Here is a 26,287-nt window from a genome sequence, read left to right on the forward strand (position 1 = left end):
CTCCAGAATTTGGAAAGCTACCCAAGGGATTTGAAACCAATTATTTTCACCATTAAACCAGAATGGGAATTAGGCACCACTTTCCTTTAGGTACCTTTCAAAATGTCAGGCGTATACTATTCCACCAGGAAATTGTTGAACACTTTCATTCATTACGGTTCTGGCTTTATTAAATACTTTAATCATTATTTATTTCAATTAGTCATGTTGGTATCTTCAACAGGTAAAATGTTATGCCTGAAGGTTTCACTGTGACAACAAATGATTTTGTTAAATTTAGCAAATGGCAACATCAGAAAGATTTTTCGTTTATTGGTACCAAACTATGCCTCTCCTGGAAATCATTTAAAGTAATTAAACTTTAATTATAATGTTGTTACATTTCTCACATAAGCCCTAAAGACTGTTTCAAAATTTTGGCAGGTTGGGGCCTTCAGGGTCCGTCCCCCCCCCATATATTGTCATGTTATGGTTTCAAAAGACTTAATGCCCTTAAAAAAAAAACTTCTGCTCAGTTTAATGGTTATTATGCTGGATATAAGTGGTTGGAACTTCTTGTTTAGTGTTATCCAGCATAATCACTGTGTGAAATGGTCTGAGGTGGAGAGGAGATAAAAATAAACCTGAATTTCATGAAGCCCAGGTAAGCGCAATTCAATGAGAATCTTTACTGCTTTCACTAACCAAGGAATCATGTTGGATTGAGGGAAATCAATCTCAAGTATGGAATGCAGAACTAAGCAAATAACAGATCAAGATCTAGATGAGGATGTCTGTCTATATTTGAAGGTCTACCAACTTAACCATAGCATAGTCTTCTTCCATTAAAAGAACACCTAAAGTATCTTCAGTGCAGTTTCTCAGACTTTCACAGAATCATAAAACTACAGAGTTGGAAGGAATTCTGAGGGTCATCTAGTCCAACCCCCCTGCAAAGCAAGAAAATTCAATGGCTTGCTGCAATTTTGAGATCTTGGAGGCAGGCTTTCACCTAACCCAAAAGTCTGTGGGGGAAAAAAGGGACTTCTCCATTCATCTCAAGATATGGGATAAAGCATGGATGCTGTGTTCAGAGGAAAACACACAGTTGTCCATGTTCCTTTCCACCTATTGCTTTAAAGGGGCTATGCCAAAGTACACACCAAATTCATACCATTGTATAATAAGGTCCATCTCATAATTTGAGAAATAATAGTGCAACACAAAATAACATTTCAAAATATACATGTACCACTTTCAATCTTATTTTATTCCCCAGCCGACATTTCAATGGTCTGCTCCTTTAGTCTATTTGTATCATAAAATGACACACTGGAGATTTATGAGGGATCATAATTCATAATGAAAAGGCTGGAACTCTTTGAAAAGTGCCAGTTTAGCACCAATTATAGGGACAGGGCTGGTGGTAATTTTCAAAATACCATTAAAGCACCCAGTTAAATCATTTGGAATATGCCCAGGTTCTCCTTTTCAAACACCCATGTCAAATTATAGGTGTAATGAACTGTAACCACACATAAATGATAGAATTATACCAAGCATGTTTTATTGGTTCCACAGTCCATTGTTTTAGGTTATCCTGAATATGAAGCATTAAAAATAACAACAATAAAATACTGAGTGCTGCTTCTGGTTAGCTACCAGGTCCATCACATTTGATATCTAGTGGAGACATTTCTCCACTCGATCAGTTTTACAATATAGAGCACACACTAAACTAATAGCAATAAAATCCAAACTGCCATAAGCTTGGTAGCTAGTCCTTAAATTACATTACTGAAGACAGATACCTGTTGCCTCATGAGTTGAAGAACTACCAAGGTCAGTTCAAGTGCAGTTTGCAAGGTTATTGTTTCCTTTTATGCAATAAGTACAGAGAACAGGCCTATCTTCTGATGAAAACCTGGGCTCAGATGATCAAGATTAATTAAGATCACAGAGTATTAAAACGGTAATCAGAAAATGCACTCATATCTCATCATTTGCAATAAAAGCTACTGCAAAAAGTAAGCATTTTAAAAATGTTTACAGACAATTTATTGATATAAAGGAATGGAAATTTTGCATCATGTTAGGTGATCGTGGAACTATATTGAGAGATGCTCAGAATTCATTATATGTATAGGGATGCAGGGATCATGAAGATCTCCCCAGAGAAGCAGGGATGCAGCAGAATTTAGGGCCTCATTTAGACATGTGTGCATTGCATGGCAGGGTGGTGGTCCAGGACTGATACAATAAAATGAAGTTTTTTTAGGGTAGCCATATGTGGTGCAATTAACAGCTGTCTGGCTAGTGGAAAAACCTTTCTCGCCCATCTGATTAATGCAGAATTTGAAAAATGAGACCCAGGGAATGGGAGGTTTTGAAGCCAAAAAGATGGAGGTGAGCCGTTTGTGCTTTCCCAAGGTTTAGCAGGTGCTTGTTATGACAAAATTGCCTTACTTTGGGGCATTTTTATTTTTAGTCCACTACTTTAGCAGACCGTATAATAACTAAGGTATCATTCTCTGCTTTATTATTATAACATACATTCAATTATATGTCGAATGATTTGATATTATTAGGAACGACATAAATTAAAAAGCTTCAGAAAGCATTTTATTAAATGGCCTTTGGGTAGGTACTGTATTATGTCTCAATGAAAACCATGTTATGTTTGTGAATAACACTTCATTAGGAAAGTTATGATTTAAGTAACACATCATATAGTTTAGGAATAACAAACCAACCAATGCGCCCATTAATAGCCTAAAGCTTTCAAATGCATTAAAGATTATTCTAAAATTATAACTGTTGGTTTTTCCTGCTGGCAGAGATTATTTTGCCACTATAATCATTGCAATTGGGTCATTATATATTGTTCAAAATTGCAGTTTCCTGTTAGGCTTTAATTGTTATGTAAACTTGCAGATTTGTTTAGAGTGGAGGTATACGGTAATATGAATTACCGTATGTAATGCTTGGTGGATATTGAACACTATTTTCTTCCAAATTCCATTTTTTAATGGAATGATTAATAGACTATAGCATGCTTCTTGTTTTGCAGTCTCCACCAGATGACAGCAACCAAATTCTGAGTGCTTTCATAGCCCCAAAACATCACAATTACTCGCTCCTAGTATAGGAGGGTTTGGATTCTTCTCATTTGTGAGCTCTCCCTGGGTTACTTCCCTTGGAATTCATAATTAATAAATTCTGCAAGTGCCCATACTCAAATTATGAAAACAAAATGGTTTTGGTTTTCATCTTGTGGGTTTGGAATCCATAGAAGAACTCACCTAAGTATTTTGGTTCCTTGCCTTATCTTCTTTTGTCCTCTTTTTCATCCCTCCTTCACCTTGCCTTGTTGACAATAGATGGCCTTTAATGTGTAGCCACTACAAACTGTAACCTTGACAGCTGTGTATAACTCCATAAGAAGTAGGTTGCTTACTTAGAACAGCTTGTTGGCTATTGCCTTCAATTTCCAGGGCAAAAACCAAGTAGACCAGAAATATATTGCAACATTTCACCGGCTGCTGTTGGGGAGTAAAATATAGCTGGAACTAATAAAATTGTGACCTTAGGACTTGAACACTTCATAAATAGTAGGCATATAATCTCTTCTGCCTTTTTGTTCTACTCAGGCTTGAAAGAACACTTTCCATGGTAATGAACATCTTGTTATATTAAGCACGTCTTTGAAACTTTGGGCATTTAGTTCTGTGTTTGATGCTGACCATGAATACAGGGTAAATTGTAAAAGTTCAGTGTTTCCAGCAACTGGGAAATACACGTGCCCTGTTCTGACAACCTCTTCAAGTTCAGCTGACCTTCTGCTGCCTTACATACAAGTTATGCACACATAGGTTTGAATGCAAGAGGGAAGAATACTCTTCCCTGCTTGTGAGTTTCCCACAAGTATCTGGCCATAGGCCTGATCCAGCAGACTCTTCTTATGTTGTTATGGTTAGATGAATACACAGAAGTCAGGCAGAGAGCCAGCATGTGCAATCATTTCCCTTCCATCCTCCTCCCCTTTTGACATTGTCAACAGATGTCATTTTCAACTGAACAGGAGTAGTCTTCATGTAGGAAAATGAATCAAAAGTCAGTGGATGTTCTCTTCCTTAAACACTGAGTTGGCCTAAGTTATTACTAAAGTACTTATGAAGCCAGTGGAATAGTATGCATGCTTACACAGATGTAAGCCCCACTAGGTTCAATGGGGCTTACTCTTTGGTAGGTGTGCATGGAGTTGATTGCAGCTTTAGAATCTGAAGTGAACACTTACTTCCCTTGGGTGCCCTTCATTCCTGTACACCTTCTTGAACACACATTCTTTCCCATTTTCATTCCTGGGGTTCTCCAGGGGAGTAACTAAAAGTTAGGTTCCTTTTCTATTTTCCAAATTGTTCAAATATCTCATTATAGCAGCAAGTCCCTTCAGAAGTACTTTTGCTCATTGAGCCCTAGAGATAGTCTAAGGCTTGTTGCCCCACTGCGGTTTCTTCTTCTCTTTCTCTTTGGTGATCACTTGTAGCCAAGTAAGATTGTCTTCCATAAACACGGTTGTAACAATGGGTCTGTAAGTGACTATGGAGGCCAATTCTGGATCCACATGTCCTTCCACAGTGGGGACATTGGTTTCCAGGCGGGAGTTGATCACAGTGTGGATTTGCCAAGCGTGCCTTCCTCTTAGCACGTTTCTCCCTTGCGTCCTGAGATCGAGTGTCTTCAAAGCCCATGACACCTTTGGTAAAGGCTGTTCTCCAACTGGAGCGCTCACCGGCCAGTGTTTCCCAGTTGTCAGTGTTTATACTACATTTTTAAAGATTTGCCTTGAGACAGTCTTTAAACCTCTTTTGTTGACAGCCAGCATTACGCTTTCCATTTTTAAGTTCGGAATAGAGTAGTTGCTTTGGAAGACGATCATCAGGCATCCGCACAACATGACCATTGAGCATTCAACCTGATTTGAAGGTTAGACTATGCTAAGCATTTACAGTGGTACCTCGCAAGATGAAATTAATTCGTTCCACAAGTCATTTCGTATTGCGAAAATTTCATCTTGCGATGCGCAGTTTCCCATAGGAATGCATTGAAATGTTATTAATGCGTTCCTATGGGCAAAAAAAGCTCTCCTTTCAATGAAATGATGTCATAGCAAAGCAGCTTAAGGCGCAATCCAGCGCTCACAAACCCCGATTCACCCGCCAAGCCCAGGAGCAGCCACAGCAGCCACATTGCCCCCAAGTGCCATGGCCGCTCCAGAAGTTTTAAGGCTCTGGGGAGGGGGAAGCAGGAGGAGGGCCAGGGAGAGGCTCCCTCCCTCCTTCCTCAGCAGCCGGACCATCGTGCCCAACCAGACAGACAGCCCGTTCGCGCGAAGGCAGGCTGGCTGGCTGGCTGGCTGGCTGGCTGGCTGGCCTCTCCCGTTCGCGCGCAGCTCTCCCATGCACCCAGCCAAGAAGGGGCTCCACTCCCTCGGGGTTCTGCACGGCAGCTTAAGGTGAGAGTGAGGGGGGATCCGGCTGCTGCTAGGCTGCTGTTTCAGTGCAGCGCCGCCAATCGCCATGTCCCTGCAGAAGCGGAAGCGCGAGGCGGGCGGGCTCCCCGGAGGAGGCTCGGTCTCCTTGATGGGCCATCCCTGGACTTTCTCCTCCTCGTGGAGCCCCTGCCCTGCTTCGTCTTGTGAAGTTTTCTATGGAACGGCCATAGAAAACTTCGTCTTGCGATTCTGCAAAAAAATCGCAAACCGTTTTCGTCTTGCAATTTTTCCGTTGCGCTAGGCGTTCATCTAGCGAGGTACCACTGTATTACCTATTCTGATTTGTTTGCAGGGTTTTTATATAATAATAAGCATTCATTCTGATTGGCTTTCAAGATGTTTACACATATTCTCATTGACAATTCATCCCATTCTTTTCAGTGCATTTCCATGTCACTTGAGGGGCAGTGACTGACCCAAATCTCCCAGTGCGCTTCATGGAGTTGGGATTTGAACCCTCATCTCCCAGGTCCTAGTCCGGCACCCTAACCACTTAACCACACTTGCTCTTCCCTGCTCCTCCCTTCCCAACTCCTAGAAAGAAAGAAAAAGCTAGGCAGAGAAATAAACAGCAGCACTTAATGAAGGGAGAAAGTAGCGAGTGGCTCCTGATTCGCTGGGTGTTTGCCCATGATTCCATCCATCTTTTCCTGTCTGTCTCAGGAAAAGACACCCTCACATCAGAGGAGGATGTGGAAGCACAGCTCTCACATGATAGGTTCTGCTTCTGTTGTGAGGGTAATGTCTTGGCAGTCTGTTCTCTCTATGAGATCCCGGGTCTCTTGCAGCTTTTCTGGCCCTTTTCATGCAGCAGCCATAGAGGCATAGCTACTGAAATTGTCACCATGCATATGTTGTTTCTGAAGGTGTAAACCTTTTACAGATTGGGCTTTAAATGGATGCTGAAATCAAATTTCTCCCTCGTCCCCAGCTCCATGTCTCAATACGCTGCAGAATGGGGAGAACTTAATTTAGGACTGGATGAATGAGAAACCGGGAGAACCAAGACTGACAGATCCTTCTATCCCCACCTGTAGCTAAAGGGAAGGGCACACGGTGTTGGAGAAATCAATGCAGAACAGAGAGAGCCTACCCACAAGCAGCTTAACACCTTGGGTGTGGTTTCATTGTACTAATTATTGCTGAAGTTTCCAAATATTGCAGACTCCAACTTCAAAACACATAATAGCAGCAGAAGCTAGTTGCTACAATTAGATGTACTGATAAATGAATCCCACGGAATTAATCTTTTTTTAAAAAAAAAAGGAAAGAAAAGATAATCCAAGTTACAAATAAGGGTCCAGTTTTTCTTGGTTATCAAAATAGGCTTTTGCTCTAATTAGCAGAATACTGGAAGGCAGGAGCAATTATAGTTCTTCTCAGTGAGCTATGCTGCCTTCGTGCTTCATCATATTAGAGCCCTTTCTTTTTGTTTGGCTGGGGGAATGAAGACTGATAATTCAAGGTAGGGGGCTGTATTACCCCTGAAGGGTCCACCCTTCAGTGGCTATTGCAATATCATAAAGGTAAAGGGACCCCTGACCATTAGGTCCAGTCGTGACCAACTCTGGGGTTGCGGCACTCATCTCGCATTATTGGCCAAGGGAGCCGGCGTATAGCTTTCAGGTCATGTGGCCAGCATGACAAAGCCGCTTCTGGCAAACCAGAGCAGCACATGGAAACGCCGTTTACCTTCCCGCTGTAGCGGTTCCTATTTATCTACTTGCATTTTTGACGTGCTTTCGAACTGCTAGGTTGGCAGGAGCTGGGACCAAGCAACGGGAGCTCACCCCGTCACAGGGATTCGAACCACCGACCTTCTAATCAGCAAGCCCTAGGCTCAGTGGTTTAACCACAGCGCCACCTGGGTCCCTGTCCTATCATATGCAATGCTTATTTGTATTTGTACACAAGCTTTTGCTGGATTCAGATCCCAAGCTCTTCTTTGCATGTAACTCTTCTGCAGGTCATGTATAACATGCTGCATTCTCTAAGTTACAGACTACTTGACCACCAACTGCCCTCACATCACAACAATACACATTTACAATTTAATTAGAGACACATTTGCAATTTAATTAAAGAATACCATTGATATATCATGCACAGAGTTGGCCCAATATATTTGGCTGCCTATGGCAAAAGACAAGATGGCAAGGCCAAATAGGCAACTGAATCTTTTTCCAACACGTGCAAGTGGACAGCATCTTCCACTGCACTTGTCCCAATATAACCTCTCCTCCTACCAGAGGGGAGGAGTTGTGAGCTGGAGCCAGTTCCCATGTTGGCAGTGGGGTGTATTCTGCCCCCTGCATCAGTTATCCCGGCTGCCGCGCTGCAGCCTTCAAGCCAACCAATAGGGCTGGGTTGGGGGCGGGTTTTAGCCGCATTTAAGCGGCCGCAGCAGCACTGTGCCCTCATTCTGCTTCCTGAATTCATCAAATCAAGACCTCGTCGGATCAAGACCTCGGACCAAGATCTCGCTAGAAGGCCTTGGCGCCTCTTCTGGGATCAAGTTTCCAGATCACCTGCCCACCCTCCCTTTAGGTCATGTCTGTGCTTTTGACCTTGCTATGGAATTTGGTTGGTTGCATTGGTTGCCCAGGGGGCCTGGTAGGAATTTTTATCCATTTGGCAAATTGGCACCAGCCTCTTGGTTTTTTGCCTACCTCGTAGCAAATTGTCACAACTTTTCAGGTATTGGCAGTTAAGCATTGGAATATGTGTGGTGTGTTGGAGGGCAGGTTGTGGCCATCACCTACCCCTCTCCTTGTTGGGTATTTCTTTAAAGGGATCCGGTGGTCGTGGGTCCTGTCTGATGCCTTGCTGGTGGCTAGGGCCATGACACGACCCCCGGTGATTTCAGGGGAAGCTTCCAGTTGTATTTGCATCAACAAGTTCCTCCCACTGGTTGTTAACCCTCGAATGACTCCCCGCTGAGTGGGGTGGAGTCATGTATAGATTGTTCTAAGCGGGTGGCGGGTCCTAGACTCACAAATGCATTTAAAGGCGAACCTATTCCAAAACAATTCGTGAACTGAAGCATAAACATCCTTTTGAACTTTTCTGAATTTTGGGGTGTAGTTCTCCAGCCAAGTAATGTCTACAAAAATGCATATACTGAGATAAAGTGTACATAATATAGTAAGGTAACAGGTAAAGTAAAGGACCCCTGGATGGTTAAGTCCAGTCTGATTTGACCATGGGGTACGGAGCTCATCTCCACTTTCAGGATAAGGGAGCCACCGTTTGTCTCCAGACAGCTTTTCCGGGTCATGTGGCCAGCATGGCTAAATCTCTTCTGGTGCACGGAGCATCGTGACGAGTGCCAGAACGCACAGAAACACCATTTTATCTTCCCACCGCAGCAGTACCTATTTATCTATTTGCAATGATATGCTTTTGAACTGCTAGGTTGGCAGGAGCTGGGACAAAGCAACGGGGGTTCACCCTGCCGCGCGGATTTGAACTGCTGACCTTACGATCAGCAAACCCAAGAGCAGGCCCGGCTCTAGGTGTAGTCCCAGTGGTGCGGGGCGCCGGGGCGCCAGGCTGACAGTAGGGGCGCTGCGCACAGGGCACCCGACCTGCTCGAGACGGCCCTGCCCAAGAGGCTCAGTGTGAAAGGAGTACCATGAGTATTTGCAGGGGGCAGGCCCTGAGCACAGTGACGAGTTGCAGAACCAGGCTCTTGCTGTGTTTGAATTGGAGGAGTTGGGTGTGGCCTGGCAGGTGTGGCCAGATAAGAGATGTGCAGCACCTGGAGGCAAGCCCAAGAGTATATAAGGCCAGCTTTTTCCCCTGGTTCTTTACTGCAGCAACATGGTTTATACCCTGCTGTTGCCATTTCCTGATCCAGCACGCCTGTCCTTGTTCCAGTTTCTGTTCTTCCATTCCAGCCTTATCAAGTTTCTGTCCTCCATTGAACTACTACCATGGTTACCATCCATACCCTGGTTCCGGCATGTCAGGTCTGGACTGTTGCTGCCTACGACCCAGACTGTGACACAGTGGTTTAGACCACAGCACCACCCGTGTCCCATGAAAATATAGTAATGAAGGTAACACAAAAATGCATTGATGAGGGGGGAATCGTTTTGCAAAAAAATGTGTATATTAGCCAAAATTTATACAAATGTGTATATCAGGAGAAATTCACACCAAAATACTGATGAATTTTTATGGGACTTTGAAAAAAAAATAGTAGGGGATTCTCCTATCCTAACATGGTACACACAGCTTTGGCCTCCAACACATTATTGATGCTTCCCCTCCTATTCTCACAGAATGAGGCAACAACCTGGAGGTCTGGTCCTCAATGAACACTGCCAAACCACTGAAATATTCTTTCCTTCTCACTGCCAAATTCTCAATACCCTCTTAGAATTTCTACAGATGTTTCCTTTCCACTAGGGCAGACCGTTTCACTGTCTTCTTAAACCTTTCCCTAATTTGCCAGTTTTCTCTGTGTGGTTTGTTTTGAAATCTAGAATTCCCTGTGGAGAATAAATCCACTGAAACACCAAACTATGATGTCTTTGAAATGCTGATTCAAAATTTTGTTAAAAGCCCTGGGAGCCTGCCAAGAATCAAATATGAAGTCTGGTGAATTACCTCCTCACTTTATGCAGTAATGTCAAAGGCTATTAACTTCAGGGGTTCCAACGTTAAAGGACTTAATAGCAGCAAAACCTAGTTGCAACAATAGATGTGCTGATAAAATGAATCCTATGGATTTCTTTGGGAATTCCTGTGCTTTCATCTCTTGTTTCTCTTGCCCTCTGTGCTTTAGGGTTTCCTCTTTAATACTAACACATTTCTTTGTAGTGCTGTGTTTACTTACTTTTCCCATTTATGCTTGTCTATGACTGTATTAAAATGTTGTTGTTTCTTGTACTTCTCCCATTTTTCCATTGCCACTGTTAATAAGCAAACTGTGTGTGTGTGTGTGTGTGTGTGTGTGTGTGTGTGTGTAGCATTGTGTGGCAGATATCTGCTATTGCATGAACTCTGTAGTTTTAATCAATATGTTTATAAAGTATGCTACATACTTATTAGAATAAATGATAGCATTGCCTGGTTATTACATTGAAGACTAAAATATTCTACAGATTTCTAAGGGAACATAGGGCGCGTGTCACTGAGTATCTTCAAGAAAATATTGTGAGCCTGTGGAAAATCTTGGTGAAATATTCATAATGTGTGAAAAGGAGGGTGGGGAGATGATAAAACCTTGCAGGCTTAGATAACTAAACTGAACCCAAATGGGCTGCATTTGTGCCACACAAAAATTGCTCTACTATGAAGTATAAATAAATGTTTCATGAAAAAATAAAGGAAACTTTTTTTTTCATATGGCAACTTAACTTATCATAGAATGGCAATTAAAGATGTCCGTCACATTTTTAACGTATTTTTATTAAAGATTTCTTGCTTTACAAAAGTATGTGCAATGTCTCTTTTTCAAGTTACATTTTCTACAGATCAGTTTCATTTGTTGAGACATTAGTGTTGCATTATGAAGAAAAGGGGGAAAGAGGTGGAGGGGGGCCATGGTGAGTGGGGGGTGGAGTCGGGTGGCAATTTTTCTATTTTAATGTATGTGTGGGGTTTTGTGTCAGCGTCGCTTGTGCAGGTTCTCTTTACTATTCGCCTGTGTTCCTTTGGTGGTGAGAGGGGTTGAGGTTGCCCTAGGGCAGGCATGGCCAAACTTGGCCCTCCAACTGTTTTGGGACTACAATTCCCATCATCCCTGACCACTGGTCCTGTTAGCTAGGGAGGATGGGAGTTGTAGTCCCAAAACAGCTGGAGGGCCAAGTTTGGCCATGCCTGGCCTAGGGTGTGGTTGTTTGTTTGTGGTTGGCTGTGGTGAACTTTGTTTTCATGTGTGAGTGGGGTGGGTGGGTGTTTTTGAATCGGGTTAGCCATATTGATTCATATGCTGTTGGTGGATTCTTGTCATTGTCTTGTTGGACTGTGTATGTGATAAAAGGGAACCAAATTGGGGTGAAGGCATCTTCTAACATTTGTCCCCATGTCAGTTTCAGTTTATTGGTTAGTTTTTCTAATAAGGCTGTTTCCTATACTATTTGGTACCATTGGTCCATGCGTACTCCTGGCAGGTCTCTCCAGTGTCTGGCTATGATATTTCTGGCTGCTGAGAGTAGGGTCCATCACATTCTTGATTAACATGGATGAATGCTTTTAACAATATTTCTAGAAAAAAGAAGTAAAGAATGATGGTTTGGAACAGGCATCCCCAAATTGTGGCCCTCCAGATGTTTTGGCCTACAATTCCCATGATCCCTAGCTAGCAGGACCAGTGGTTGGGGATGATGGGAATTGTAGTCCAAAACATCTGGAGGGCCGAAGTTTGGGGGTGCCTGGTTTAAAAGCATCTGTTGCTTATTAGTAACCTTTATTCTTAATACTTGTATTATGCCTATCAAACTGGATTGATTACTAGATTTCATTATCAATTTTCACATTATCAAATGATACCCTTCAAAGAATGAAGCATAGCTCTCAAAGGGTAGTATCTGATTGAAATGTTTGTTGGATCTAAGTAGCTTAACACTACTCAAATATTTCCTCTCTGCTTCTCTCCTCAAACTCTCTCTGGCTTGTTTGTTTCTCTATTTTCAAAGCAGATGTCACTATAGTATAGTTTAGTATTTTCATTATTAACTCTTGGGGTTTATGGAATAGTTATAAACATTAACACCAAGGATATTCTTGACACTTGAAGTCCAACACCATGAACTATCTCGGACAAAATATAAATTAATCAAATTGGTCGGTTATAACAATTAGGAATACAAAATGTTATTATAGTTGTTTCAGACAGACTTCATGAATGTCTCAATCTGTCTGGACTGTAGTCCAAAAAAACTAAATCCACATTAAATCTGTTAGTTTTTAAGTTGCCACAGGACACTCTTTAATAAAACAAAGTTGGAGTTCCAGTAATGGGATCATAGCTCAGGGAACACCTCATTTCTTACCATTTTGCTCCCTCCCCAAGATCAGAAGGAAAGGCCCTTTTCTGTGGCCCACCTGGAGTGGAAGCACGTTTAAAAAACAGAAAACAGAAAGGACCTTCTCATTGGCTGTATCTTAAGTATGGAACACCTTGCCCCATGATGGACCCACCCTCCACTGCTATTATTTGTTGGTTATTGAGAACTATTTTTGTTCCATAGACTTTAGTTGTATGTGGCAGGAAATATTTCTATATTTGATTTTAACTGCTTGGTTGTTATATTTTGCTTTTTTATGAAATTGTAATTTTAATGTTGTAAGCCACTATATGTATGTACCAAAAAGGGGGGACATGCATGTTTTAATAAAATAAAATAAAACACAACACCACCTAATTTAAAATTAGGAGTGTCTCAAAAGACATTGGACAAGGACTCCTAAAATTGTGTGCTTGGTGTACTACAGGATATGCTGTGGCTGTCCCCTGCCTCTTTCTTCCTTCCATTCCCACTTTGTTCAAGTGAGCTATTATATGATATTAAGAACAAAGTCACAGTCCACTGCAGTAACCCAAATGAAAAAGCTTTGTGGGAATCTTTTGGGGTAGGTGAGGTCAGGAGGCTCTGTTCAACAGAGGCAATATTTCTCTTTGCCTATTCTTCTGGCCCTAAGACCAGTTACTGTGAAAGCAGCTGCATGTTTGATACATATATCAGTGATAACTGAAATAACCAAACGTGACCTAGATTTCCATCCCTGCTTTTCTGATATGCTAGCCTTTGAGCCTCATGCTGCTGTTTGCATATAGCCTTATTCATTACTGCTCTTTCCTATGTGTTGTTCTCCTGCCGACAGTAAATAGCTTTATATCCACTTACTGAGCACAGAAGAACAAGAAGGCATATTTAATCTACAGTGGCTGTTCTTTGTTGACGTATACTGCTGTGCCCAAAAATTAACACACACACACACACACACTCATGCAACTCCACACCAACAGCACTCAGTAATATTTATGAAAGTCGTTTGGCCATTAGCAATTTTACAGTGTTAGTAAAAATTGATAATGTGTGGATATGATCAAACTGAGGAGGTTTACGGAGGTTTCATATTCAAGAGAGATAGCTGTGTTGCCATAACAACAGCCAAAACATAGCGGTTGAGCCCTAGGCTGTGATATTGGATAAAGATGGAAGGCAGAATGGGAGGGGAGTCGTGGGCTCAGCATAAAGGGCCAGAGCTGAAGATCAAGAAATTATGCAGCATTGTGTAGCAACACTTGCTAAATGCATTCCTATTCCAACAGCCAAATCTGTCCAGCGTGCCACTGTCTTTTTACCACTCTGCAATAAAAAAGTAAAGACATGTATGCCAACGGTAGGATCCTGACTGGCTCCCAGCAATCACTAAGCACCTATGGTAAAGTTAACAGTTATATTCCCAAGGGTGCTGTCTATCTGACCCAAAGAAATGCTTCTGCCAAGAGGGCTTTTCAGAGATCCAAACTAGTAATGAGAGAAAGGAGGCCTGGGACCAAATCCTGCTTTAGCTGGTAGCATTCCCCACCCCCCACCCCACCCCACCATATATATATATATATATATATATATATATATATATATATATAGTCGAAGGAAAATGAACAAAGTAGCAATCCCGAATACTTGAAAAAGTCTTGAATTGCTTGGCACAGTGTGAGCAAGCAAACACAGTTTGTTGTTGGCTTATGGAGCACAAGCTCAAGGACAGATGTCACAGGAAGCCAAATTTGATCACAGCTTCTTAGTTTGCTTCCGTCACAAATAGCCCTGGTTTAACATAACTTGCAAAAGTAGGCTTTAAATTTCCCTCATGCCAGTATCCAGTTACTACGCTCAGGGCTTATGGTTCCCCAACGCTCTGAGAAAGAAATGGAATCAAAGGTAGAAGGGCAACTAGGCTGGTTTTGTTTTTTTAAGTGGGTGGCTTCTTGAAGAGGGCCTTCTTGGTGGCTGCTCCTAGATTCTGAAACTCCCTCCCCTGGGAGGCTAGGCTGGCACACAGCTTTCCTTTCATGGGCAGACAAACACTTTTTTTTTGTCCAGATAGGCCTTATAGGCCACTTATAACTGCTGTGACAGGGTCCACTAAGGATGGGTTCTGTTGGTAGTAGTGGTAGGCTGCGTGTATATGGGTACTTTGGTTTTCAGGGATTTCAGTGCTGTTTTCAATATGGTTACTTATAAATATTTGTATCATTGTGCGTTTTTAGTTGTATTTGTTTTAATTTTCATTGTGAGCTGCCTTGGGTCCTGCACAGGGGTAATGGCTGGATATGAATAAATAAAATAATAAATCAATGTGCTTCTCAAAATATGGAAGCTGTTACGGTAGTAACACCTTTCCAATGACACTTGTGCAGACAGTAAATACCTTTGGGAAGTCAGGGCTTTTCACCGCCATTCTGCTCCCCGCTACCCGTGTTCACTGAATGTGCAAACATCACCTGAAAAGTGCATCTGTATCAGGGGCGTAGCCAGGGTGAAAATTAGGGGGGCAAGGGGCGGGGCCAAGGGGCGGGGGGAGGGGCCACAGTGGGGCAAGGAAAGCTCCCTTCTCCCTTGCCAGCTTTCCCTCCACCCGCCCCGGCGATCGCGGAGAGGGATTTCGGGCTGCTCCGACTCCCTCCTCCCCCTCCGCGATCGGCTGGGGCGAGGGGGCGCCAGGATCAGACCGGTACTCATTGGGCCAGTTTTCATCACTGTGGTACCTGCAGAAAGTTAACTATCCTGTCCCCACAATATGCAATGCTGATAGAAAGAAAAGGTTTGGAAGCCTTATTGCAACATATCAGGTGATTTTCCTTGGAGTGGCAACTGGGTTAGCCCTCTCCCCTTTTTGCACTGGACTGTATACAGCAACAGTGTTTGTGTTGTGTAGGCTCCTATGATGTAAGTAATGGGCCCCGCCTGCTGGCCTGCTCCCTAAAATATCACTGGTTAGATACCTATTAGGTCCATAAATTACCATATTGCATATACTCAACACAAAAAACCAGCAACAATTTATTGTTGACAAAGGACAGCTGGACATTTAAAGGGCCCCATTACCTTCAGTAGCTTAGGGCCTCATCAGACCTAAATCTGGCCCTGATCTCATCTGCACCACTGAGCTTTATCTTTGCTAAACCTAAATTGTTGTGCAGGAATTTTTTCTGGAGGAAGAAAAGCAAGAATGAATGAAAGAAAGAAAGGTTAAGCAAGCGGGGAGAGAAGGGAGTGTCAGAGGGAGAAGGGCATGACTGAAAGATAGAAAAGAAGTGGGTCCACCACTTCTGGAATACCCATTTTTGGTGTCAAACCCATTCCGTACCAACTCTGGCCTCATCCACTTCCAGTTAAGAGATTACAACTGTGGGCATGTGATCCTCAGCACAAAAGGTGAGGTAAATTCAAGTTCTTATCAGCACCTGCCATAACTACAAATCTGTCCTTATTTTTGGAAGGATTCAGCTTCTGGGTAGATGTGGGGAGGAAGGAAAGACTGAATTGGAGTTTTTTTTCTGAAGAAAAGATTGACAGAATAAATTTTACATAAGATGAAGCACAGCTCAAAGAGTCATAGCCTGTGGACTTCACGAGTAAAGGATAGGCAGGCAAGGTTTAAGCTGCTAAGTACCATCTCACTGTTATGCATTTTTTAATGCCTTAGAAAACACCATTACTAATTTAGTGGAGAATTTAGTGTAAAACATTCTTTGAAGCAGCATACCTATGGTAGGCAGAATATATACATTACATTAATACTTTGAATTATGGCAATTACAAAATATAGCTGAGATTAGCACACTTGTACTAGGATTTTAGAAATAATTTCATTATACATGTTCACTCATCCGGTTCTTTTTCTCTCACATAAGTCCAAGCACTGGAGAAGCTCTGCTCAAATAACAAGACAGTAAAACCCATCTGTAAATTGAGATTTTGAAAAACAAAGTATGCACCCAAACCTGATATCCCTTCCATATTTACATTATACAGGGTGATCCAATCCAAATGGATTATCTTTTACTTTTAGAATAAAAATAAAAAATCCTTCCAGTAGCACCTTAGAAACCAACTAAGTTTGTCATAGGTATGAGCTTCCGTGTGCATGCACACTTCTTCAGATATCACACTTATCAAACCAAAACAAAGTCATCTTTAAGCATTTGCACCACTCCAAACTTTGTAATGCGGGTCTCCTGCAAAGCAGAGTGTACAAAAATGCATATACTAGGGGAAAGTGTGTGCATGTAAATGCATAAATTAGTTGAAAATAACATGCCAACGTGCATTCTGTTAGGGAAAATTGCTTGCAAAAAGATTTCTGTTAGTCAAAACTGCATACAAAAATGTACACATTAGGAGAAATTTGTGCTAAAATGTTGATGAAATTTCATATGGGTTATTGTATTTTTAAAATTTGCAAATTGTGGCAGAAAAGTTAGCACATAATTAAATCTCCTTTTAAAATCAATGGGATGTAACACCCATTGATTGTATTGTACCATAAATCTGATAAATAACTTAAAAACTGACCCCCCCTCATTAGAGGCAATTTTATTTTAAGATTCTAAAGTGAGTGGCTGATTTTTAGAAGGGGCTACAACATTTCCTTCCTAACCCACAACAAAGTGCATTCGCTAAGTTTTTGAGACGAAATATTCTGGCTTTTTAATGAACAAATTCTACCTTCACTAACTCCAGGCAGTATTTATTCTGAGCTCAGACAATAATCTTAGTAAATAATCCTTTAAGAAGATTCATGCCCGATACACACAATTAACTATTTTCACTATTTCAAGCACTGAAAGGCATCTATGAGCAAATGCAAGAATAATTAAAAATTAGTAACAATTCACTGTAAAATGATATGTCCGGAGTTTAAGCAGAAAAGATCTAATTAAAGATACAAAAAGCATTTTCAAAACAAAAATTGAGTTCTCGGTGTACTACTATAGCATATGTAAATTATCTCTAAGCCATGCTAAATCAATGAGTTTTGTTCTGTAGGTGCTCAATTCCAGGTTGCTCTCAGTAATGACCTCAATTATACATGTCTTCATTGTGAAATTATGATTGCCGTTGGTGGGCTGCAGATGACAGCAGAGAAAAGATTTCTGTGATAAAATAGCACAACTAGTAATACCTGACTCAATTAGCATGCAGAGCTTGCTACTGAAGTCAGTGCAGTTCCTTTCTGTTAAAGATGCTCTAATTTCAAGAAAGAAAGAAAGAAAGAAAGAAAGAAAGAAAGAAAGAAAGAAAGAAAGAAAGAAAGAAAGAAAGAAAGAAAGAAAGAAAATATAGGGGGAATATGCAAGGGTTTAATATGTACTGAAAACTTAAACAAGGCATTGGATTTTAGAATCACATGGGGCTGTTTGTATCCAGTTTTTGTCTTTGCTGCTCGTTATGTTACGCTCTTGCAAAATGATCCCACCTGTGGACCTGTTGCATTGGTTTCCTCCATTGTACAACATTGTGAAAGGCACCTCCACTAGCAAAAGGGCTCTTGTGCTAGCAGACCGACAGCACTGGACACAACCTTTAATTTCTTAAATGCTGCATAACTAGCAATGGTCGGGACATAACCATTCAAGCTTCTTCTGCTAGTTCTGAAGAGGGGCAGGGTTCAAGAAGGCATGTGATCAGGCACAGAGCTGCAGACACATTGTCTGCTTCCTCAGGCTGTATAAACGGGAAGTAATCTGAAGGCAGAAAGGTTTAGGGAAGTTTTTTTAGGTCTGATGTTTTATCACTTTGTTGTTGTTGTTTCTGTTGGGAGCCACCCAGAGTGGCTGGCGAAACCCAGCCAGATGGGTGGGGTATTAATAATAATAATAATAATAATAATAATAATAATAATAATAATAATAATAATAATTAATTCTACAACACATCATAGACTGTGGCTTTGGACACTTAGACTGGAGTTGCAACAACTGTGGAGTCAAGGTTTCTCTGAAGTGAGTTGACTTTAATCTCAAAATGTGCAAGTCACATGAAGATCTTAAACCAGGGGTCAGCAACCTTTTTCCACTGTCCCTCAGACCTTGTGGGGGGGCTGGACTATATTTGGGGGGGGGATGAACGAATTCCTATGCCCCACAAATAACTCAGAGATGCATTTTAAATAAAGGCACACATTCTACTCATGTAAAAACACCAGACAGCCCCACAAATAACCCAGACATGCATTTTAAATAAAAGGTCTCATTCTACTCATGTAAAAACACGCTGATTCCTGGACCGTCCGTGGGCCGGATTTAGAAGGTCATGGGCCGCATCCGGCCCACAGGCCTTAGGTTGCCTACCGCTGTCTTAAACCCTTCGTCATTGTCGCCCCCCCCCCCTAAAAAAAACCAAATTTCTGCAGAAATTTTAAGACTGGAAAAATGAGAAACAGAAAAGTGGTAGTGACAGCTCCTTCCAAACCCAATTTCATGAGAACGGAGCACTCAAAAGTGTGTTCGTAAGGAGCCTGCTGATAGATTTTAGAAGTGTTTCATGGACTCCATTGTGAGAAACAGGATTAAGGAAACCTTATTAAAAGACATAAAATCCAACGAGTGTACCTTTACTTTATTATACCTCTTCCAAAGAAAGCAACCCTCATTAAAGCCACTAAATGTTACGTGTTATGCTAATTACTAGTTCTTTTTCCTATCTAGTGCCTTCCCTTCCAAATATAGCAGTGTTTTCATTAAAAAGTATGTTTGGGCACGAAATGCCTACTTTTGTTGCACATATAACCAGCGATGCATATGACAGCACAAACTGAAGAAATGATCACAACAGGATGTCAGAAGCTGCAATTATCAAGCCGTAATATCGTTGACTAAAGATAGAAGGTGCAGAGAGGCAATTTTGACCAGCAATCCAAATTATACAGACTTTATCTCAATTTACAGAGGGAACACTGACTTCCAGGGCAAAATTTTGCATAGAGTCATATATCTATTAATGCACTATGAAAATCTGCCCTCCAGTGCCCTCCGCTTTAGAGTCCATTAATGAAAGGTACTTGTTTTCAGTAAATGCGACCTTGTTTCTGAATGACTTGCTCCAAGGGCATGTACAATTCTCGTTTTACTTGCTCAGTAATGTCTGCAGAAAACGCAACAAATAGATTGACATGGACCTCTTCACAGAGTGCCCTCTGCAGAGTCAAATGTACATGTGGCCTGGCAACTGAGGTCGTCCTCTGTCATGTAATAAGACCCAGACAAAGCGTCAAGATAACCTCTGCCCTGTGACTCATGCTCAGGTGCCAGGGAAACAAGATATTTGAGTGTCAAGATGTTTGAGTATCATCCAGTACAGGGCAATTGTTCAGTCCAAGGCAAACTTCTGAGGGCTGCATGTCTTTGGGGCCACAAGCAAAAAAAGGGGGGGGAATAGAGCAACTGATCCCATTTCTACTTTTGTACAGTAGACTAGAGAAATATTGAAGGTTTTTGCATACACACACACACACCACAGATCTTTCTTTCTTTCTTTCTTTCTCAGTCAAACATTTCAAGGGCACATTCAAACCAGTCAAAAGCATTTGAAAAGGCTGCAGAGAGGGCTGGTGAGAGGTGTGGCCTAGGAAAACAGGGTGCAGGCTGGGAGAGTTCCAAGGTCTGGATAGAAGCACCTGGAAGGCTGCATCCAGCCCCCAGGCTTGAGGCTCCCAACTTCTGTTCTTCCTATTAAGTGGAATTTTTGAATTTCAAAACTTGCTCTGAATCAGGGCTCCCTCCAAATGGTCACATTTCAGTGCCTCTCCATAACGAGACTTAAAGAAAACAGAGGAGGGTTTCGGTGTGCGCAGAGTACTTTTCCTTCATCAAGCAAAGTGATCTTTTAGTCATCTGCAATCATTAGAAATAAAAGCTCTAAAGCATAAGACATAATAACTGAAGGAAAACATCCCTGAAGAAATTGTATTTTTTAATAAATAAATCAATTTCGGGTAATGTATTTATTTATCCATTTTGGTTAATTACATGGTGACACCATCACCCCTAATGAAGTCTGAGAATGCTTTTCCAACTTGGCTAAATTTGTTATCATCAGCTCACCCGTGTTTCTCATAATTTAAGACACCGTCTTATATTTATTTAACTCAAGAAAATAAGCCTATGGCTTATTTTCGGGGGTGTCTTTTTTAAAAAAAAAATTACCTCCTCTTCCTGTCGCGGCTTGGTGCCCGGAATGGGCTGCTGCTGCTGCTGCGCTGGTGGGCACTTTGTCAGCGCTTCAGCAGGGCACGCTGCTGGGTCGGCGCTTGGAGCGGCGCGCGCTGCGGCTCTTGCTGTGTCCCGCCGCCGGGTCGGGGCTCTGGAGGCAGCCTGCCAGGTTGGCACCCAGTGCGCCCCGAGCCTCCGGAAGTCAGCAGCAGCAACACAGCAGAAGGAGGAGGCGGCCTGCCGGGTCGACGCCCAGCAGCGCCGTGCGCTCCAAGCCCCAAGCCAGCAGGAGCGTTGGTTCCTGGAGGGTTGGGGTGCTCTGCACACACTGCTGGGTGCCGACCCGACAAGCCGCTGCCTCCTTCTGCCGTCTCCTGGAGGCTTGGGGCGCTCTGCATGGTGCTGCTGGGTGCCAACCCGGCAAGCTGCCTCCTCCTCCTCCTGCCGCAGCTGGCATTGCTGCTGCTGGCTCCCGGAGGCTCAGAGGTGACCGGAGAGGTGGGGGCAGCCTCACCTCTTCCTTGGCGCCCTCCAGAACGGCGCCTACCACTATGGCTTATTTTTGGGGTATGGCTTATATTTCTCAAATGCTTGAAAATCCTGCTACGTCTTATTTTATGGCTACGTCTTAAAATATGAGAAACACGGTATTTGAGTGTCTTCTGTTAAATGCAGCCAACCTATAAAACCTTAGCAATAAGAAGCCCTTTCCATGATGTGAAAAGGTGAATGCATTTAGAAGCTAACAACATGGCACTACCATTTGCAACAGAGAGGGTCAATAATTTGGCCTATCTTTTCTTGTATCAGCAGGAGCGCTGCTCAAGGTACTTTGCCCCTAAAGGACCCCTAGGATATGTCAGATGCCCTGATCTTTACTTCAGTGTGGCTACTTAATTTATCTGGACATAAATAAAGGGAAATAACTTTGAGGCACCAAAGGGTATGTGGTCAGATTGCCCAGTGATTCAATTCCTAATCAAAGTTTCTCTTAAAAGCAAATCAGCCTTGACACTTATAAAGAGGAACTAGGTACATAGTATCCTTGCTGTTGCCTTCCCTACAAATCCATGGCTGTCTGAAACTGAGGATTGTGTTGTTGCAAAACTCTGTATGTGTGACCCTGCTGCATGTGTACACATTTAATGATATTTTTTTTAGCCCACTGCTTAAAGCCTGTGTTTCCTGCTTGGTTCAGCCACTTTAACAGCTTTTCTTAAAGCTGTTAAAGTGAGGGGGAAGTACTTAAATCTTTCCATGTGGCAAAAATATTGCCTCTAGAAAAATGTGAGCTTTGTTGGGAAACTGCTCAATCCCAGGTCTGATTACTCTTGTTACTTCATCACAACGAGGCGCCCGGAAGTTCCCATCAAGCTTTTATTTCAGTGATGTCAAGCTTTACTATTTCTCTCTTTTTTTCTTTTTACAAAAGGGGGGGCACATTGTTTTACTGCTTTCCTCATGGCTGTTGCTTTTCAGTTAGCAAAATCCATCCAGCAGTCAGCAAATCTACAGGCGCAGCGTTAACATGAATTCCAGGTATGTCATGCCTCCTGGAATCAATGCACTTACCGTCATGTTTGTCGAGTAGATATAGATTGGACCAGCATAGCAGCAGAAGAGGTGTTGAATCAACTGCTCCATTGGAAAAAAAACCCGCAACAATCTCAATGGACTATTAACTTGAAAGTTCAGTTTGGAGCATTTTTAAATGTGTGGTGCAGCTCCAAGGCTTCCTTTTTTGCCAGTGTTTCAGATGCTGAGCCAAGAAGATGCACCAGGGAATGGTAAAACTGTAAACGTTACGGTTTTGACAAAGCATTTTGATTGCTCAGCCCCTCCTCCCCTCTCTAGTTGAAATGCTTAATAACAGCTCTCTGCTACTGACAGTAATTCCACCATCAAGTGTCTTACCTGTCTGCAAAGCTGGGCACACCCAACAAAGTGCTTGTTGTCATATTTTATAACAGCTGGCTGTGCAAATCACAATGCTGCCATTGTTTTTTTGAGCAGGCAAATGAACAGATGTCAGGATCCCAATTGGCATTATTATCACTGGGCAGGTGTTAATCAAAATGTAATGTTAAGGGAAGGAGAAAAAAATTGAACACTAAGAATCAATTCACACAAAGCGATTTAACGTGGTTCTCTGCCCCCTGCTGAAGCAAGAAGAGCAAATTCATTTTCTCTAAGTAACAGGAAATTTGGATGACATTCCACTTAGTATCCCACACAGAGTTGCCACCTTTTCCTGGTAGGTCTCCTCTGCCTTTATAGCAGCTCGTTTTCAGGTAAAAATGTAACCTCCTCCTATCGTTGCATCTCCATGCTTGGTGGAGGGAACTTCTCCAGTTTAATTTTCCGCATGCCATGCAACTGTTAAAGGCATTAGGAAACCTCCTGTTAGAATGTAGGCAATCTTAGTCTTCCTGTATGGTATCAAAATCTGTACAAAGATAAGTGTACAGAATTTAAGCCTCATTGAAGGACCATGGCTGAGTAGCAGAGCACATGCTTCACATGCCAATAAGAACCAGGATCAGCTCTCAGCATCTCCAATTGTGGCTGGGAAAGACTCCACTCTGAAACCTTGGAAGATCCGATGCAGAATATATATTGCTGCTTCTCCTGCAAAAGTATCGCCTTTCCTACAGGAGGAGGGAAAACTATGATGTACCTACACGAGGTCATTTCAGATGCGTAAGGTCATGTGTACATTACGTATCTCTCAGATCCTAGAAAAGGTACTAGCATGGAAATTCCGCAGGTGGTTTTAGGAGTACGTATTAGAAACTTCAGAACTGTGCTTTTATTCATGCTTGTCAGTTTGAGGAAGGAAATGTAAATATTATTATAGTTTGCTCTACAGTCTATTTAATCTGAATTCGATTTCTACAGGGTACAAATGAGAATAGAAGACAATACTGTCTTTTCCCCCCTACATAGCTGGAAGGCTATCTGACAACCAAGGAAGCATGAAATAAAGGATTACATTGTAATCTAGGTTTATTGAGGTATATCCCATTTCATGTTGCTGTTCTAACGTTGACCTTTTTAGCAGTTCATACCTTTGCTGTTGCTGAAACCCCCCCAATCAATCAGTGAAAAGGCCAGATTTATTTCATGGATAATAATAATAATAATTACTTTTGTTCCATTACTTTCACAGAGGTGGTCCAACTCACACTTTCTGAAGAGCAGAAGGTCAGCGTAACCACAGTAACTGTTGGGCTGAGCACTGTATTGAACTGTGCTATCCATGGACCTCTGCGGCCTCCAATCATCTGGAAACGCAACGGGGTTGTGTTGAACTTTTTAGATCTGGAAGATATTAATGTAAGTATTCGCCGACAGATATAACAAATAGGGGTCTGCAACAAAGTGTTGCAGTGTGGAGTGCTTCTGTTTGGCATTCCAGTCACTCTATTGATTTCCTCCATCACCCAAGTTTGTTTCTGTGCCTACTGAGCATGCTCTGTTCTGATTAGGTTTTTTTTTTGTGGAGGGGACACTAGTGTCCACGCCCAACTACATTAAAATCCTGTACAGTGGTACCTCTACTTACAAATTTCATGCGTTCTGTACGTACATTTGTAAGTCGAAAAAAATTGTAAGTTGAATCCCATAGGAATGCATTGGGAGAAAAAATTCGTAAGTCAAAGCAACCCTATCTAGAAACTCGTAAGTAGAAAAAATCCTATCTAAACTGCATCCAAAATGGCGGACGGAGCTCCATTCATAAGTAGAAACATTCGTAAGTAGAGTTATTCGTAAGTAGAGGTACCACTGTATTTCTCCATTGATTTCTATGGGCAAATATCTTCATCTTTGGATACATTTTTTTAAAGTCTCTCAATGTGACCAGGAAATACCCTATCTAAACAATTATCTCAACCCTTTTTATATAATTGTGTCTCTTCCACTATTCCCCTTCTCCAGACACTCCATTCCATTCCCCCCCCCAACCCAGTTTTTAGTTATTGGTTTTCCATAATCAGAATGTTTTGAGTACTGAGCACACTCATTCCTTAATGGGCTGGGTTCTCCTAAAACCTACATTACAGCAACCATGTAGGAACACAACTCTGATTACTAAGGCAGTATAGGTGTCCAGAACATTTTGGAATGACGTCTGTGAGCATTTATGGCACATTTGGGATATTTGCCAGTCAGAAAGGGATAGTTTTCTTGGCACTAACTCTTCCCAATCATTATGCTCTGGTAGGACCAAGGTTTTGTTAGACAATTTGAAAATTGAACCAGTGCATTATCTCTCTTGTGGTTAAAAAAAAAACCTGCATTATTCAATGATCTATTTAAAGGTTCTGAGGGGGAAAGGGGGGAGGGAAAGGCACTATACTTCTTAATGTACTTGAAGTCAGTTAATTAAATTACTTCATTCCCCACCCTTTTAGCATGCCTCAAGCAGCAACTCAATTGCATTTCTACTTTTCACAATAAGGTTAGCAATTTAGTTAATTGGAAGTGCAACAGGAGATTAATTGTACCTTTTAACTTCAAGGAAACCCTGCCTGCTTCTGGCACAGTCAAAATAACTTACAGGCTTGGAGAATTTTCAGGCACTTGGGTGTGTGTAGAAATCCACATATTGTATTTCAATTAAGCTATTGTTCTTCTAAGAGCTAACAGTGATCCAGAAAATGATATCAAAATAAGAACCCTGATTGCAGCACAGAATCTGATATCAACACGAGCCCATAAGGTTTCAAAACAGAAACTGATAGCATATGACAACAAAGGAGTAGCTCATCCTGAATGTCCACATGAATTAAAAACAGGAGACTAAAACATCCTTGCTCTGTTTTTTTCTGTTTCCTTTATGCAGTGTTTTGATTGGCATTAAAATTCATTATTTTTTCCTGTTCATTTAATGAGAAATTTTCATAACCAGCACAATAATTTCCCTTATCAGCCAAGACCTTAACAGTTTCATCACACAACTTTCTTACAAAAACGTTGTCCTAGTGGCACATGTAATTAAGTCTATTTATGCCAGATTGTCAGGAAAACACTCCAGATTGCCTAGATTGGGGGAAAAATAATGTTTAATAGTAATGAATACTCCTGCTGCATGGGATGCATTTCAAAGAAGCTAGTTCCACTTACTCACAAAAGTTATTCAAATATGAGAAAAATGATTGCTAACTATCATTTATCCTTCAATTGTCAATACCACATAAGGGGTGGGGTGGGGGGAATAGATCAGTGTTTCTCAACCTTTTTTGGGCCACGGCACACTTGTTCCGTGAAAAAAATCATGAGGCACACCACCATTTAAAAAGTTTTAAAAAGTTAAAAAATATAGGCCGCCCTATATTATAATGATGACTGTAAGAAACACTTGCCAAATATTGCTTTCCGGCGGGTCAGTGTTGTGTATTGGCGGCCGCCAGGCTCGTTTGCACTGAGCTTTGGGAAAGAGGAGGAGAAATATTGCTTTCCGGCGGGTTAGTGCTAATTATTAGCGGCCGCCAGGCACGTGACAATGCAAATCGCCCTTCTCGTCGCCGCATGGCACGGCACACCAGCCAGCGTCTCGCGGCACACTAGTGTGC

General features: G+C 41.9%; 1 protein-coding gene across 1 annotated transcript in view; it reads left to right on the forward strand.

Moving 5' to 3' along the window:
• The window catches only part of FSTL4 (follistatin like 4), a 218,397-nt gene that overhangs the window by 149,788 nt on the left and 42,322 nt on the right, over positions 1 to 26,287 (forward strand). The window contains exon 5 of the mRNA XM_035099403.2: positions 23,881 to 24,047. Coding sequence (XP_034955294.2) covers positions 23,881 to 24,047 — 167 coding nt within the window. The remainder of the gene's footprint in view (positions 1 to 23,880; positions 24,048 to 26,287) is intronic.

Source organism: Zootoca vivipara, chromosome 2, assembly GCF_963506605.1.
Source record: "Zootoca vivipara chromosome 2, rZooViv1.1, whole genome shotgun sequence".
In the NCBI taxonomy this organism is placed as follows: Eukaryota; Metazoa; Chordata; class Lepidosauria; order Squamata; family Lacertidae; genus Zootoca; species Zootoca vivipara.